The sequence below is a fragment of the Lycium ferocissimum genome, chromosome 3, assembly GCF_029784015.1.
Source record: "Lycium ferocissimum isolate CSIRO_LF1 chromosome 3, AGI_CSIRO_Lferr_CH_V1, whole genome shotgun sequence".
In the NCBI taxonomy this organism is placed as follows: domain Eukaryota; kingdom Viridiplantae; phylum Streptophyta; class Magnoliopsida; order Solanales; family Solanaceae; genus Lycium; species Lycium ferocissimum.
Window position 1 is genome coordinate 711,659 of NC_081344.1, and position 18,454 is coordinate 730,112.

At 32.2% G+C, this 18,454-nt stretch overlaps 1 protein-coding gene across 1 annotated transcript; it reads left to right on the forward strand.

The window, feature by feature from the left end:
• Positions 1-14,935: 14,935 nt before the first annotated feature.
• Positions 14,936-17,640, forward strand: LOC132049118 (zeatin O-glucosyltransferase-like). The gene is made up of 2 exons (XM_059439787.1): positions 14,936-15,717; positions 16,494-17,640. The coding sequence occupies exons 1-2, from the start codon at positions 15,186-15,188 to the stop codon at positions 17,354-17,356; spliced, it is 1,395 nt and encodes a 464-aa protein (XP_059295770.1). The 5' UTR covers positions 14,936-15,185; the 3' UTR covers positions 17,357-17,640.
• The last annotated feature ends 814 nt before the right edge of the window (positions 17,641-18,454 follow it).

Genomic DNA, 18,454 nt, shown 5'->3' on the forward strand with positions numbered 1-18,454 from the left:
GCATGGCCCATTAAGATGTGGGCTCAAAGCTAGTAAATCGCTGGCCCGGCCCAATCAACAGTTTTGCGGCCCCAAGAATCCGGTTGAGTTAGAAGAAATTGCACGTTGTGTCCATCAAATGGGATTACCTTGTGTGATTTTATGATGCACAAATATAATCTTATGCTCTGCAAAAAAATTCTTGGTTACGAGGGACGAAAATTAAAGACCAACACAAAATAGTTTAAGTGCCAATGACCTGTTATTTATGTAATAGGTATCGCTTTTTAGTCCACCATTTAGATCTTGTCCTTATTTTTAAAAGGGTCTTTGACATATATATCATCTTAAGGAGTAATATTTACGAAACGTGACGATAGTTTTCTATTTACAAAATATAACATTACAAATCCTATACAAAACATGCTTTTATATTTAAAAAAAAAAAAAATTAAATTATTTTTTATTTTTTAAAAATCATTTTTTTAAAAATATTTTTTATTTTTTTAAAAAAATATATTTTTTTTAATTTATTTTTATTTTTAAAAAAAATTAATTTTTTTTTTTTTGCTCAAAAACTTATGTATGAAAGTTGTATGAAATGTGTATATCTCGCTCAAGACTTAAAAAGTTTGCTCAAAATTTAGTGTATGAAAAATGTATGAAATGTGTATATCTCGTTCAAGGCTTAAAAAAAAAATTGTGTGTATGAAAACAAATGAAATTTGTATCTTGCTCATGTCTTAAAATTTCGCTCACATTTTCATGTATAAAGTTCATGTTAGATTTAAAAATTAATACAACTACAACAACATTGTAACAATTTTCATACAATATTCAAGGCTTAAAGTTTTCCTCAAAATTTTGTATATGAAAATTATATTAAAAATTTTGCTCACACATACACATTTCATACAACTTTCATACATAGAAATATGAGGTAATTTTTTAAGCCATTGAGCAAAAAAAAAAATTAATATTTAAAAATATATATAAAAAATATTTTTTTTATAAAAAATATATATATTTTACTGGAAAAAAAAAAAAAAAAAACGAAAAATATATGAAAATCCATCATGTTTTGTAATATATCGTTATGTTTTGTAAATAAGGAAAACTATCGTTACGTTTCGTAAATATTTCTCCTTAACATGTATATATACATAGTTTTCCCTTTTTAAAAGTCAGCAAATATAATTTTTGAAACTTGTAAAACATTAGTTATCTAACGTCTACAAAAAGGTCCATAAATTTAAAAAAAAAAAAAAAAAAAAACCCTCTATTAAATAATTATCTTAAAAAGAACAACCAATGAAAATTTCACCAAGAATCCTTGTTTCTTAGTTCTCGAATAAGAAGAGAAAAATCAGAAAAGACTGGGGGAAAAGGTAAGAATAAAGAAAAGGGAGTTTAATAATGATTCATGTTATAAAATAATAAAGCAAAGAACAAGAATATTTGTAGAGAAAGAGAGGAAAATTCTTATTTCTCTTGTTAGAGATTGATTTACAATGAAGGAGAATATTTATATTTATAGGGAAAAGTGACTTGATCCCAAAGTCACTAACCCTAATATTTCTCCTAAAGATAGATATCTATAATAACAAATAATATTTATAACACTCCCCTTTGGATGTCTATTTGATAGATAATATACCTCGTTAAAACCTTACTAGAAAAAACTCAGTGGGAAAAATTCTAGTGAAGGAAAAAGTACACATTTCTAATAGTATGCCATTTGGTTTTCATTAAAAACCCATGATGGGACAAAAACCTTGAAAGGGAAAAAGAGTACAACGCATATTAACTCCCCAAAACTTCAATCCAAAACTTGAATCTTCTCTCAATCTTGTGCACCATCTTCTCGAAAGTTGCAATTGGTAGAGACTTGGTGAATAAATCGACCATATTATCGCTCGAGCAAATCTCTTGCATATTGATATCACCATTCTTCTGGAGCTCGTGTGTGAAGACCAACTTTGGTGAAACTTTCCTTGTGCTTCTATGAATCCTCTCTTTAGTTGGGCTATGTATGCTGCTGCATCTTCGATCTTTTGGATAGAGTTGCATATATAATATTATTGAAATCACTCCAAGTGCATTCCCGACTTGCTTTATAAATAGATGTTACCTTTATATGATGTGACTGTCATGTAGAACAACATCGTATGACTATAATCCCTCATAGTCATAGCAAAATATATAAATGCATTAATTGCATAAAGATATGGCACTTCAGGATCAAAAATTTTTGCAAGTTTCTCATTTCAACTTTTTTCAACAAATAATATATTACTTTTGAGAACTCTTCAAGAGTTTCAATAATATTCAAGTAATCAACTTGCACCAACCATATGACGATTTTGATTTTCACAAGTAGACGTAAAGATAAATAGAGTCATTTGTGCCCTTAGTCGAAATATTCATTAAGGTGATAAAATCGCGTTCACCTTGCTTAACTTAATTCATATAAGAATTATGAACAAATTTCTACAACTTGTATATGCTTCAGGCATTTCAAATTATTCAGGAATTTTCATATAATTTTGTCAAGTAATTCATATAGGTTGTGACAACATCTATTTCTATTTAAATATGTGACATCTTCGGTCCAATAAGCTTGACATCTTCATCTGTTGTCAGAAATCCAATAAGCTTTACGCGTACCAAGACGCGTCATTTCACTTGATAATAATTTCAACGTTAGCACACTGTAATAGACATAGAATTTAGATCCTTACAATATTTTACAATATTGCGCTATATTGTACCAAAGATATCGTCGATGATATATCATTTGTATCGGTTCGCAATGTGACATAACTTGTTGAGATCTCATCACTTCTATTATTTTTAGGTACCTAAACCTGTCATGAGGATTCATGAAGTGTTATGTCGTAGGCTCTTCAAGAGCACATTGCCTCCTTATAATGATCGTTAATCATTTGCTCCTCTTTCTTTTCAATGATTATTGCATTTGGAGCCGATTAGTCTACCACGCTTCATGCATGCTGTAGACTCTATCCTTTAGGGACATGAATTTAATAGGAGCATTTTGCAATGAAATTAGAAATTAATTTTAAAATGCTTCTAGCATTTGAGTCAATTACTTTTTGAATGAGAATCATACTAATGATAATTCATAACATATTTCTCGGTTGTTATTCTTCCCCCCTTATGTTAGAAAAACTAACATATATCCCATCTTCTTTGGGGAATCCATCTCTGTGCATCATGGTAGATTAATTAATCATATACCACACATAAAAAATTGTTAGATGAAAATATCTCCTAACCCCAACCAATTATGAGGGAGAATATATCATAATTTATTGATGCTCATATAAGTATTGTTGTACGCAATATATCATATTTCGATCAACACATATTTGTTCTCATAAGCAATGGTTTAGCTATTTATCGGAGGCATTCGGTGTCAAACTAGCTTGGATATAAACTAGCATTATCAAGATGGATTGTCTTGATTACATAATCCGAAAATTATGCTCTTAACTCGATTATTTTGAGCAAGTAATTTTGTAAATGTCAACTTCTTGACAATAAACGCATATGTGACCATCTCATTGATGCATCTATTTAAGATATCACATAACAACGGGCCCATATTCACCTTTTATATTTTTCGTAATTTGGGAATACAATCCCAACATTTGCCGTATAATCAACTTTTCATAAGAACAAGCAACAAAAATAAATTCTTGAAGAATATTCTAGTTCTTCAATATATGCCAAATACTCAATTTTCACATCATATTTGAATCGGGATGGCCAAACCGCTCATGCTGACTAATAAAATTATTTATACTAGTAAACTTCAGGTTTACCATACCATGTGCTATATGTTTTCGTAAACTTCTGGTTTAGTATGACATGAATTATTATTATTTTGCACCAATAAACTTCTAGTTTACCATGTGATTCATCATGCTTATATTTGTGTAGTACAATTTGGAGAATAAAGAGGGTAACCATTCATATACATATTTCTTACCCACTATAATTTTCAAGATATTTAATCCTCCAATCATTTATAGCTTCAATATAATAGCCATTTACTTTAGTAAACTTCGGGTTTACTACAACTTGTTTTTCGATCATAACAACTTTGTATATTACAATCTAGAACGAATTACATAATAGTATATAACCTCTTCAGGAGCCTTTAATTTATTCTCCATAATCACATATTGTTTGGACACTGCTAATGTCATAATCTTCTAGATAAATAGTTAGCTCTTTCAGCCCTTAATTGATTTTGTAATTACCCTGACATTATTGGTGTCATGACAAAAGAAAAATTACAACCAAACGGGTATTATAAAGACATTCTTAAATTCATAAATGACAAAAAATAAACATAAAGTTATACAATCTTTGATACTTCTGTCATCAACTTCTATGGTAAATATCTTCTTCAGAAAGAAAACCCATCTTGATCAAAATAAATAACAATATGATAAGAAACAATAAATAAGTACTATTAGGATACAATAACTTATCTTTCAAATTTTAAAAGTTTTGTATACACACAATAATTTTCGCACGTATCCAAGAGTTAATATGACAATGTTAATTTAATGAAAACAGATAATGATGTTGTAATCAATTGCCATATTCATTATATGACTATTCAATGATTTTAATCCACTTAGCATTACATTGTCACACCAACAAGAAAAGTATCATATCATAAATTTGCAATGAACATTCACTGCTCCTTTTTTTCTTCAGAAAAGAAAGTATGTGAAAAAAAAAAAAAAAAAAAAAAGTTGGCAATGGACACCACTCAACGTGGAACCGTTCACTTCTCAGATTAATATATCTAATGTCCATATGGTGGTTTTATGCACCCTCCAGAAACATATCTATATTCTTTTATTTAGTAAACAAGCAAATCAACACCAATATTAAAACATTATCTAATCAAAAGGGAATAAGTATATGTTTATTAAGAACTAACTAAAACAATATGATTAGATCTAGACCAATTAATACTAATTGAAAGACTAGTACCCATGTTCGATAGGGGCAGTATTGCGGTATTTCTTCATTCACTTTCGGGAATGAAACTTGGTCATTTAGATGCGTTTTATATACAACTTTCAATAGCTCATTATTTTTCTCAATTATTTGATCTCTTCTGGAGATGAGTCGTTATAACGTCACAACCAAACACACGTCCGTAGTTATAAGCTTTACTACATGCTATCACATTCACTCCAGGGAATGGATTTGTATTTGTAAGATTTATCAAAAGTTTCCATTCTTCGAGAATGAAACATCCATAATCATGTGAACGTGTCTTAATCATGTCAAATTATAATAGTTTAAAACCTCTTTCAAGATATTGCTACTTCAGGGGCAAATCGAAACATACATATGATGTAAAGAATTTTTCTCTAACACAACTTCAATTGTAGCCACTACAATGCATAGGAAATATTACCACTTCATATAGGCGGCATAAGTGAATTTAATCATAAAGAGACTTAAGAAATATTGTCACTTCTGGTGATTCTTATATTTCTTGTAAATTCTCATTCTTAGCCATTAAAGAATATGAAATTAATATCACAGTCCCTCTTAACGATATTGTTCCTCGGGAACAACTTTGAGACATGAATACTCAAACGAATCATTTAGATTCCATAGATCAAACGTATCCAACGTAATAATTTTACTATTAGTAGCAAAAGAAAAAGCTAAGGTACTATAAGGATTTTAAACAATTGATCGTATGCCACATATTCACGGATCTCACCACTGTAAACAACATTAGTAGAGAAAATTACTTACCTACATCTGGAGGAACTTAGCACCAATTTAATTTCTTTCAAACAGCGAAAGCAAACTTTTCATCTGTTTCCAGTGAGGCTACGTGTGGTTCAAACATATACCACCACAAATTCAATTTTGACAAAGTTAATAATTATCAAGTAAGATATATACTTAGCTTGCACTCATGTCAAGCTCTAAATGATATAGCTCTCCCATATCTCTATTATGGTACTCGATCACAATTCAGCAAATTCTCGAAATGAGTTTAATCTCGAAAATCTCTAAGAATTCTATCTGAAATAGAAAATTAAACTTAAAATGACAGAGTCTCGTGCTGATAACGTGTTATAAAATAATAAAGCTAGGAAAGAAGAGAGGAGAATTCTTATTTCTCTTGTTAGAGATTGATTTATAATGAAGGAGAACCTCTATATTTATAGGGGAAAAGTGACTTGATCCCAAAATCACTAACCCTAATATTTCTCCTAATGATAGACATCCATAATAATAAATAATATTTATAACAATTCACTTATTATAGCCAGAGGTAGTTTCAATTAATTCTCATTTTAGTTTAGATTTTTGTCCCCTCCCCTCTCGATGTAAATATATATCCTTTCACAATATTTACATCAAATTAATAAATACAAAACACATATATTGTGCTCTCTCTGTTTGAAAATACTTGTCATGTTTTGCATTGCGAGAATAATTTGACTAATCTTCGACGCTAGATTAGATTAATTTAATATTCTACAATTTAAATTTAGATACTAAAAAACTATACAAAAAGTACTATAATTACGTTACAAATTTCTCATATCAATATGGTGAAATAATGCATCTTAAAATATTAATCAAAGCACATGTAGTTTGGCTCTCGAAAAAATAAATCGGATGAGTAATACCCAGATATGAAATCTATTTATTAGATCCGACATTTTACATTTATATCCAATTACATTATGAAAAATGAGGTGAATATACATATATATAAGCATAATTAAATTAAAAAAATAATAATTCAAATATATGTCATATATTTATTGATTTGATGTAATAAGTTGTGGGAATAAAAACTTTTGGGTCCTATTTTTTAATGGTATCTTATCTGTTATCAGAAATCAAATGCCAACGACTTTTAGTTTCGTGTTTTAAAAGATAACTTCATCTCCAGACCATTTAATATCTGCCAAACACTTTGCTACCCAAGTACATTGCGTTCCAATAATTCTTATACTAATAATATTGTGGATGCCATTGAATAATACTATATAAACCTTTTGACATGCCTTCTAGAAAATTAGCCCTGTATCCGAAAATAGCCAAAAACCCTTCCAATTCAGGAAAAAGGTTCCCATAACTGTTGGACTCTTGAATTGATAATTTATCTTTCTATGCTTGGCGTTATTGATATATATTTTAGTTATTAAATTTGTACAACTACTCATATGACCATGTATAGCTAGTTTATAACTTCTTGGTCTATCGCTTTATTATTCGAACAATATTCTAATTCAAAAAAATGGAATATTTTCTGTCTGTTGAGACATTGAAGCTCGAGTATATCGGCAAAGGGCTTATTCGAAAGAAGTATTTTCTATCAAGAATTTTTTATATCCAGAATTCGAACTCAAAATCTCTCATCAAGGGAGGAGCAACCCATTAGAACTTAGTCAATTGCCAACTTCAATTCGTTTTTTTTTTTTTCTTTTTTCTTTTTTTCATATATAGAACAGAATAAAAAACTGGAAAAGACGTAAGTTGGCAATAAGATTCTGAAGATTTATTTACATATAGTCCAGAAGTACTTTCGCTGAGAGTGGTATCTGGGTCCCCAAGATATAGCCTGCAAAATGTATAGAATGAAGTCATTAATGCAATTATTTGCGTGCAATTATTTCTGCCACCCAAATTGCTGGTTTTTAATTTTTGGCATTCGCCTAAAATACTTTAAGGTTTTGAATTCAAACTTTGGCTTAATTATAAAAATAAAAATAAATTCGTATAGGAAGGCTTGACAAAAAATCTGCCTTATGTGGCTGATTTTATCTTAAGGCATAACTAAAAATCTGTCGAATACAGTAGACTTTGCTTTATAAGGTAGACTTTTAGCTATGCAATAAAGCAACGTCTGTTGCATAAGGAAGACTTTAGTTATGCCTTAAAGCAAACTCTGTTGTATAAGATAAATTTTTTGCAAAGTCTTGTTTTGCGATTTTTTTTTTTTTTTCGCGAGCAAAGGTTCGAACCCAAAATCTCGGAGTATTTTCAGCCACCTTTTTAAGTCAAGGAAAAAAAATCGTAAGGCAAGTTATGCCTCAAGGCATAGTTTCTATATAGAGGTTATGTCTCCGATATAACTTTTGCCTTAGGCATAACTTAAAATTACAGAAGTTATATCTTATAAGGCCTAACTTGGAACTATAGCATAACTAAGATTCGCAAAATCTTGTCTCATAATTTTTTTTTTTTTTTTAATTGAGCCAGAGTTCAAACCCAGAATCTCAAATTATTTTCGATAACTTTTTTAGATGAAGAGCAAAAATTAAAGAGTAGCGCGTTTGAAGGGGAATCCGCGCAAAAAACAATGATTATTTGCAGTATCAGAAAATTGATTGGACATCCCAAGAACAATTTGGTGTTGCCTTTCCAACCGCTCCTGATTTTAATTTTTGAAAAAAATATTTCGAAAACTCTTTTTTCTTGAAACCGAACAGAATAATAATGGTGTTTGGTTCAAGAGACTAACGTTTTACATATATTTTTTAATTGATAGCTTAGTAATTTTCATTTAGACATTTAGATTACTGTATACTTTGAGTATAAGCATCTCAACACATGATAAAGTATACTTATAGATACTTCTAGCTCAAATTTTGAAAAAGTTTCTGCATGTACTCTCAAACGCTTATGACGTATATAATTTAATCACTTAAAATATGTCATCTTTTTTAATTATACACATTAGCCTCGACAAGCCGTAAAACCGCAGGCCTAATATTGTTTTTTTAAAGATGACAAAATTAACATAATATCGGAGGGATCCAATGATAAGCAAAAGTATTACTCCCTTTGTCTCAAAAAGATTGACACTTTTCGCTTTTTGAGAGTCAAATTTTTAATTTTGACCGTGTGATTTAACTAGAATCTTTTATTTTTTTGAAATAAAATTTACATATTTGAAAACTACTTAAAAAGTACTTAAAATATTTAAAAGACGTATGAAAAAATTACGGTCAAAGAATAACTCGTTTGATTCTTGAAAAGCGAAAACTGGTAATTTTTTTTGGGACGGACGTAAGTATAATTTGTCCTTACTTTTTGGCTCTCTTAAGTCTTTTTAGTTAGCTTATCAACTACTCCTAGTTAATCCATTTTGTTCCCTAAAACATTAATGCTGATTCTAGATCCCCCTTTGGTGCAGTGATAACTTGCGTCGTTCAAAATAAACAAAATAATTTCTACCCCTTATTTTATTTGCTAAGATAATCTTTACATAATTAAAAGTCGGCAAAGAGTTAAATAAATAGACTTGCTAAAAAGAACCCAATATACAGTACAACTACTTTATGTTTTCCCCCTTTTCGGGATCGAAAATATGGAGGGAGTCAGGGAGAGGGGAAAAGAACAAATAGTGATAAAGTGGAGTCTTTTTACGACTTACCAAAGGGCCACAATTGCATGCAAATTATCAAAATTATTATAGAATAACAAATACTTCTTTCTTAATAAAATTTTTGGTTTTGAGTAAAGGCGAATTTAAAATTTAATTTTATAAATCGTTTACATTTGGAAGCTTGCCATAACTTATTTAATATTCCTCTCTTTTTAATTTATGTGAATCTATTTTCATATTAGTTCGTATAAAAAAGAATGTTTTCTTTCTATATTTGAGAATAATTTATCTTTATGCAATAATCTATAGCCACACAAAATATATATGACTTATTTAATATTACAAATTTAAAACTTCTGTTTTTTTTAAAATTCCGTGCCCACTCTAATTAAAACTGAGAGAATATAATATATCAATTGATGCTTCAATTGAGTTATATATAACTAAAGGATCAAAGATAAGTAGTACAAAAAATATTTCGGCGGCCGACACTATTGGAGACATTATTCCTTGAAGCACGCAGTACTTAAAAAAGTATAATCCATTGAACAAGGACAACCTATGCATCACTTTAGAATTGTTTCTCAAGAACACTGGGACTTGTAAATTTTACAGGTGCACGTACACTTCACTTGTCAAATCGTTACACGTGGTTTATACACTTGTGATTTGATAATTTAGAAAGAAAAAAAATTAAAACTTGTACTCCCATGATCGGTCCTAATTTAAGTGTCTTACTTTTCATTTTAGTTTATCTCGAAAATAGCGTCTCTTTCTATATTCAGTGAGTTAACAATTCAATCATCATACATGGCAAGCTTAAAATCATAAAATTCAAAGAACATTTTAGTACATTACACACATCTTTAATTTATAATCAGAAGATTGAAAAATCTTCCTATATTTCTCAAACTCCGTATCCAGTCAAACTAAATCCACTTAAATTGGATCGGAGTAGATTTTCACAAAAAGTTGCCTTTTCTTCTTTAAGATGTTAATGAGTTTAGTATTACACCGAAGAAGCTTTTCCTAAGAGGAGGTTTCAATGATCACATCACGGTGACTTCTAGGGGATATGACGATATGCATGAAGACTTAGATATCTTGGATATAGAAACAAAAGAGGTACATTGATGTTGGATTTTTCTAAAGTTTTTTGACGTGGTGAAAATTAACTCGAGTTTCAAGAAGAAGAAAGAACACTTGATCACCTTCCAGAGTACTGTGGCTAAGATCCAAATTGATTATCTACTCTTTAGGAAGTACGATAGAGGTTTATGCACAAATTATAAGGTTATCTTGAGTGAGAATCTCACGACCCAATATAGGTTCTGGGTGATGGACTTAGGGATTAAGAGGGAAAAAAAAGTTGTGTATGATCAACCAAAGATCAACTAGGGAGCCTTGACAAGGGACAAGGCCCAGGAGTTGGGGGAGAACTTCCTGCCACTGGGGGCCTGGAGGAGTAACGGTGACGCGAGTAGTATGTGATCCACATCGGCGACTTGCATTAAGAAAGATGCTAGAGAGGGTTAGGGCTCTAAAAGGGTTACTCTAGTGGACATAAAAAGGAACGGTGGAGGAATGAAGAGGTCCAAGGAAAAGAGGAAGTCAAGAAAGTAGTATATGTGAAGCTAGTGGAGAGCAAAGACGAGGAGGAGAAGTGGATGGACATAGAGTGGTATAAGAAGGCAAAAAATAAGGCGAAGTTAGCGATTACGGCCGACAAAGACTGCAACGTTTGAACTTTTGTATAAAGAACTTGGGGACAAAAGCGGGGACAAGAAGCTATACAAGCTAGCCAAGGTGAATATAGGAAGACGTGTGATCTAGACCAGGTAAAGTGCATCAAAGACGAAAAAGACATCGTATTGGCAGACGAGCCATATATAAGACGTAAGTGGCTGACATACTGCGATAAAATTTTCAACAAAGAGAGGACACAAGCATTGTGTTGGGTGATTTGATGCACTCCGAGAGTCGTCAAGATTTTGGATATTGCAGGCGTGTAAATTTGTCTAAGTGGAGGGAGCAATGTGTAAGATGAACAAGGGAAGATCGACTGAGTCAAATGAAATTCCGGTGGGATTTTAGAAGAACGCCGGCAAGACAGACTTAGGGTGGATTTTAGGTTGTTTAATGTCATTTTCGGACGGGGAAGATGCCTGAATAATCAAGGTGGAGTACGATGATTCCGTTGTATAAGAACAAGGGTGATAATCAAAACTGCAACAATTATAGGGATATCAAGCTGCTAAGCCACACTAAGAAAGTTTGGGAGAAAGTGATGGAAGCGAGAGCGGGGAAGAGTGTGTCTAGTAGAGTGGGGAATAGTGGGTCTATTTTCGAGAACTATTTCGGATTCATGCCGAGGCGATCGACTACAGAAGTCATTCACCTTGTAAGAAAGCTAGTTAAGCAGTATAGAGAGTGAAAGACAGAATTGCATATGGTGTTCATAGATCTAGAAAAAGCATATGACAGTCCCAATGAGGGTTTTATGGTGATGTTTGAAGGCTAGAGGTTTTCTTATAGCATAAACTAGGGTGTTACACACATGTATGACAGTGCTACGACTCGGTTTAGGATGGTCGGAGGAGAGACTCAAAATACTTTCCAGCCGTGATGGGATTTCACCAGGGATCCGTTCTTAGTCCATTTTATTTGCAGTGATGATAGGTGTACTGATGCGACACATTTAAGGAAAGGTGTCATGGTGCATGTTATTTGCATATTACATTGTACTGATTGATGAGATGCGAGGCTGGAGGTTTGGAGGCAAATCCTAGAGTCAAAAGATTTAAAGTTGAACATGACTAAAACTGAATACTTGAAGTGCAAGTTAAGTGACGTGACTCATGAAATGAACGTAGATATGAGGCTTGACACACAGGTTATCCCCAAGAGAGGGAGTTTTAAGCCTGATATCAGTAATCCAAGGTAATGGGGAGATTGACGAGGATGTCACACATCGTACTGGGGCGAGGTGCATGAAATGAAGGTTCACATCCAGTGTTATGTGTGATAAGAATGTGCAGCTAACACTTAAAGGTAAGTTCTACAGAGTGTTGGTTAGATTGAATGTGTAATATGAGGTGGAGTGTTGGTCATTCAAGAACTCCCTGTACAGAAGATGAGAGTGACATAGATGAGGATACTGATGGATGTGTAAGCATATCAGGTGAGATAAAATTAGGAATGGAAATATTCGAGACAATGTGGGAGTGGCCCCAGTAAACGACAAGAGACAGAAGTGAAGCTAAGATGGTTCGGACATGTGAAGAGGAGATGTGCAGATGCCCCGATTAGGAGGTATGAAGGATTAGCTGTAGTGCGCTTGAAGAGAGATAAAGGTATATGCAAGAAAGTATTAGGGTGAGGTGATTAGGAAAGACATGGCACAACTTCAGCTCACCGAGGGCATGACCCTTGATCGGAGGGTGTGGAGGTCAAAAACTGTGGTAGAAAGTTAGTTGGTAGCTGGCGTATATCTTTTACATCCCCGGAGTATTAGTACTACTTTTGTATTTAATTATTCTTAGATTTCATTTACTACCTATTGTTTCTTTAGCCTCGGTTATTTTATTATCTTGTTGTTGTTTCTGTTGGTTGCTATTGCCTCTTTTTCATCTTTCTTTGAGCCAATGATCTATCGAAAATAGCATCTCTACCTTCTCAACGGAGTAAAATCTGCGTTATTGCGTACACACTATCCTTCCTAAATCCCACTCATGAAATCACACGTTGTTGTTGTTGTTGTTGTTATAGTTTGGTTCACTGGTTTGAATGAGATAATGAAGAGAGACGAATTAGAATAAACAAAAGGAATCAGCTTGTTTCTTTTTTAATTGAAGATGTGGTCCCTTGACAATTCATGTATGTGCTTTTAACAAGTTTCAAATGAAACTCATCAACTTATGCCAACAAAGATCGATATTCTTGAAATTAACTGGGTTAGGAGGAGGAATTAATGTTGACAAGTCATACAATTACTGTTGTATAGAGCATGCACGCATACACATTTAATCTTCTCTTTAGAATCTCTCGCGTGCTAGTTAAGGCAATAAAAAAAACATGATAAGTGATAAAAATGTGTTCTCTTGCAATAAAGTTGGATTTTATATGAGATCGTCACGGAAATACAACACAGTTTCACAAAGCATGCCAAGGTTCTTGGGTCGAGCCTTATCGTCATTTATTATCAGAAAAACAAGGGAAAAGGGTCAAAAATACCTCTCTACTTTGGAAAAAAGGCTAAAAATATTCTCCAAATTTATTTTGGGACAAAAATACTTCTCTCATCCTTAAACTTTTCAACTATACCCCAGTCTTAAAGGAAATTATCCCTCAAAATAACCTGAAATCATTTTTTAAATGCGCTCCATCATTTAAATCCGTCCCAACTAAATAATAACCTATAAGATCCCCTTATTCCCCCAGTTCCCTCAAACTTCAAACCTACATATTGGGGGGAATAAGGGGATCTTATGGGTTATTATTTAGTTTTAAATGATGAAGTTTAAAAAAAATGATTCGTGTTATTTTGTGGGATAATTTTCGTCAAGACGGGAGTATATTTGAAAACTTTTAGAATGGGAGAGATATTTTTGATCCAAAATAAATTCGGAGGATATTTTTAGCCATTTTTTTAAAGTAGAGGGGTATTTTTTACCCTTTTTCCAAAAAACAACAGGCGCTTGGTCCATAAAAAAAAAATATTCGATTGTCATTCAAATATTTGTTCACAATTTGTTCATTTAAAGCTAGGAACGTGGCTTGTTCTAGTACCCCTAGCTAGGGTCAACCCTTCCATGGTAAATGTTTGTTGTCACCTCAATTAAAAGAACTTCTCATATTAACTGAGATGGCGACTCGTTTGAGTTGCTAACTACATGATTGGCATGACTACTTTATGTCATCATTTAGAGGATCGAATGGCTTTCCATATTCGCACATTAAAGTTCTAGTTACGAGTTATAAATAATTGTAATTTTTTTATTTAATATATAAATAATTTATTCAAAATTTGATAATTTTTTAAAAGAATTCATAGCTCATAAACTTAAAATTCTGAATCGACGCTCATGTTGTTACTTAATTAGTTTTGCCCTGAAAAAGTTGCTAGTGGGGGTTACATGAAAAGAATTCTTGTTGTCTTCTATACAAAAAATGCTTAATGAGTAAATTTTATATACAAGGCAATATAAATCAAATGGGTTATGATAGAATTTTTCGAATCCATAAAGTTCGATCTTTGAAACCACCTCTGCTGCTATATAAATTGATGTGTAAAAGAATTTACACTTTTATGTATGTGTCACCTAGAAAATAATTACAGGAGTTGCATAATAATCGACAATTGTGTCATAAAAATAAAGCTAACTAGAAAATTACGTGCATATATGTTACAAATAGATTAAATGACATAGATAATATAAAATTTATTTACGTACGCGTTCGTTTGTCATATATAAGTTAAATCCTATCATTGCTATCTTGTCCAGTGTAGGTTCTACTATGTACTGTATATATCACGGCACTACCACTCTTTAGGTTCTATCTATCTAAAAATAGAGTACTCTATCCTCATTCATCTCATATGCGGTTGTTCCATCAATATATCCAAAAGTTAGGTTTTGATACTATTTTTGTTAAACGGACAAAGAAGAAAAGACTAAAAAGATATCATAAACAGCATCAAATTGAACTTCCTCTGGGTCAAATATTATAAATACGTACACGCACACACTTACAAGCAATACTAGCAAATTATAGCATCATCTTCAATATGACAACAAAATATGAAGTTGTTGTTGTTATTGTGCCATTTCCAGCTCAAGGTCACCTCAATCAGCTCCTTCATCTCTCTTCTCTCATTTCATCTTACAATATTCCAGTACATTATGTTAGTACAAAAACTCATACTCGTCAAGCCAAAATTCGAGCTTATGGTTTATCTCATTCCAATAATATTCATTTCCATGAATTTTCAACACCTTCATTTCAATCACCTCCACCAAACCCTAATTCCAATATCAAATTTCCTTCACACCTTCAACCTTCATTTGAATCATCGTATCATCTTAGAAACCCTGTGTCTTCACTTCTACGATCTTTATCGTCAACAGCACGTCGAGTTGTTGTTGTTCATGATTCTTTAATGGCTTATGTTGTTCAAGATTTCACTTCATTACCAAATGCTGAGTCCTATAACTTTCATAGTGTGTCCGCTTTTACTATCTTCTTGTTTCTATGGGAAGCTATGGGAAAGCCTTTCCCTATTGAGGCTGAAATGCTAGAAAACCTACCATCTCTGGAAGGTGGATCTCTTATTTTTAATCTCTCTCTCTCTCTCTCGTTTTTTTTTTTTTTTTTTTTTTTTTTTTTTTTTTTGTTTTGTTGTTGTTTAAAGTTAGTGTAGAGATTCTTTTATAGTACTAGGTCACGGTCTGCCTATCATAGTAACTATATGTGTTATTTTCAATATTACAAATCTCATATTTCATGGGGTTATCAGTAGGGTGGAAAAATTAGCTTAGGAAAATCGGGCCAGCCCAAATTTTTAACCCGCCCATTTACAACTTAATTAGCTCATGTTGACTCGTCTAACTTCAGCTCATCTAAAAGTTAGGCTGATTTGGGCTAAATGTGCAGTCCACTCATCAAAATCCTTGTCAAATTAGTTAATATTTTTTTTTGTTTGATATGTTATTTAAAGTTGTAACAAGAAAAAAAGTTTCATTAGTTTTATTTGATAATTAATAAATTATAAGAAAACAAACAAAGAAATTAAAACTTGATAAGAGTTGGGTAGGTTGGTCTATATACTACCCATTGTATAGCCATCTTATTTCAATCCTACTAACTTTTGGGCATGCAGGGTTGGATACTGACCCATTTATTGATTCTGCCTGTTTTGATTTGTCCAAATTCAGTCTCAACCGCCTATTGCCACCCCTAGATATTTGTAGATATCTTTTGGATGATCAAGTAGTTATAAAAAGTTCTTTACGTTGTCAGTGTATACAAAATTAAACTCTTTCTTATTAACAATCTCTTATATATATATATTTTTTTTTGTGCTGTAATCTTGAAGGTTGTTTCACGTCAGAGTTTATGGATTTCATGGCTGCTCAAAGGAAATACTCAAAACCTGATTCTGGAAATATTTACAACACAAGCAGAGTTATCGAAGGAAAATTTATTAATTTACTTGAAAAAGAACCAATAAAAAGAAACAAAAGACAATGGGCTATAGGTCCATTCAATCCAGTGATGACTACTCGTTATTCAAGCAACAATTTATCAATCTGTCAACGTCACAAATGTTTGGTATGGCTTGATAAACAATCTCCAAAATCAGTCATCTTTATTTCATTTGGAACAACAACTTCACTAAAAGATGAACAAATCAAAGAGCTTTGTATAGGGTTAGAAGAAAGTGGCATAAAGTTCATTTGGGCATTGAGAGATGCTGATAAAGGAGATATTTTCTCAGGAGAAGTGAGAAAAATTGAACTTCCAAAAGGGTATGAAGAGAGGATAATAATAAAAAATAAGGGAATTATAATAAGAGATTGGGCACCACAATTGGAGATTTTAGGACATTTATCAATTGGTGCATTTATGAGCCATTGTGGATGGAATTCATGCATGGAAAGTTTATCTATGGGAGTTCCTATTATTGCATGGCCCATGCATTCTGACCAACCAAGAAATAGCCTTTTAATAACCAAGTTTTTAAGAGTTGGAATTATTGTGAATAATTGGGAACGTAGAAATGAAGTGGTGAAATCACATATTATTAAAAAAGTCATTGTGACACTTATGGTGAATAATGCACGAAATGAAATTCGTCGGAGAGCGGCGGAATTAGGAGTGGCTATTCGGAGATCGGTGGTGGAAGGCGGCCAGACGAGGAAGGAATTGGATTCTTTCATTGCTCAAATCACTAGATAAACATAATGTGGCAAATAGGCGGATTGGATCAAATTAAAGCAGCTAATGGATTATGACCTCATATAGAGGTTGTTTGTGTCAAATACCGAGTTATGATTCAACCCGTCTAAGATGTCTCAATCTCATCTCCTTTTTTATGTATTTTGCTTTTTGAAAAGAATAAAATGACCAGTGAAAGCTAATGTAATTTTTAGCTTATGTTCCTCAAATTTGCATAATTCGCAATCTCCAAATTTGACATTATATATTTGAGTTTATGTTATATGTTTGCATAATTGTATAAAGCTTTATGATGATGAAAGTGTTCCCATGCATGGAGGCATGGACAAGTTGTCCAACTGCGTGAAAAATGAGGATTTGGATAGCCTTATTCCGTGTATCGTTTGTGGGACGTCGACGTTCCAAGGGTTTGTTGATATGTTTTGTTTGTTTCAAAAATCTAAAGCATATATATGTTGAGTTGCACATGTGGTTTGTTGTAGTGAATAATAACAAATACATGTTGAACTTATTGTAGTGAATAATAACAAATACTTGGAGTTCAACACTAAGCGATGGCTGAGTCAGAATTTTCACTAATAAAAAAAAATAAGCACATGAAGAAGGCAAGAGAATTGAACGGGTAGTGAGTGTTTATATATATACATAAAAAATACGCAGTGTAATTGGTCGATGAAAGAGCGTCAATTGACTCCCCTTCAATAAAGATAGCTCCATCACTGTCGACCTTATATTTTGTATAAAGATATGAGTCACTACAATAAAAAATGAGATAATTACGAACTTCGTTACTAAACTGGCATTTAATAGCTCGTAGCTAACAAAATTTTTCATAATTTATTGTTTATTCATCGTTAAATTTCTTGCTGCTTAACTGCAAAATTTGTTTGTCGAACGATAATTTTTGTATTTTGTATAGTGAGTGAATTTGGACTTTTTTACAAAATAAATATATTTGTCTAAGGTCTTTGTCTTGTGATGTTGAAAGTGTCTACTTCCTGTTCCATGGACGGTGGATTGTCATTACTGAGAGAAAAATAAGGACTTGGATGGGTAATATATTGCAGTTACCTGACATCGAAGAAAAAAAGAAATGAG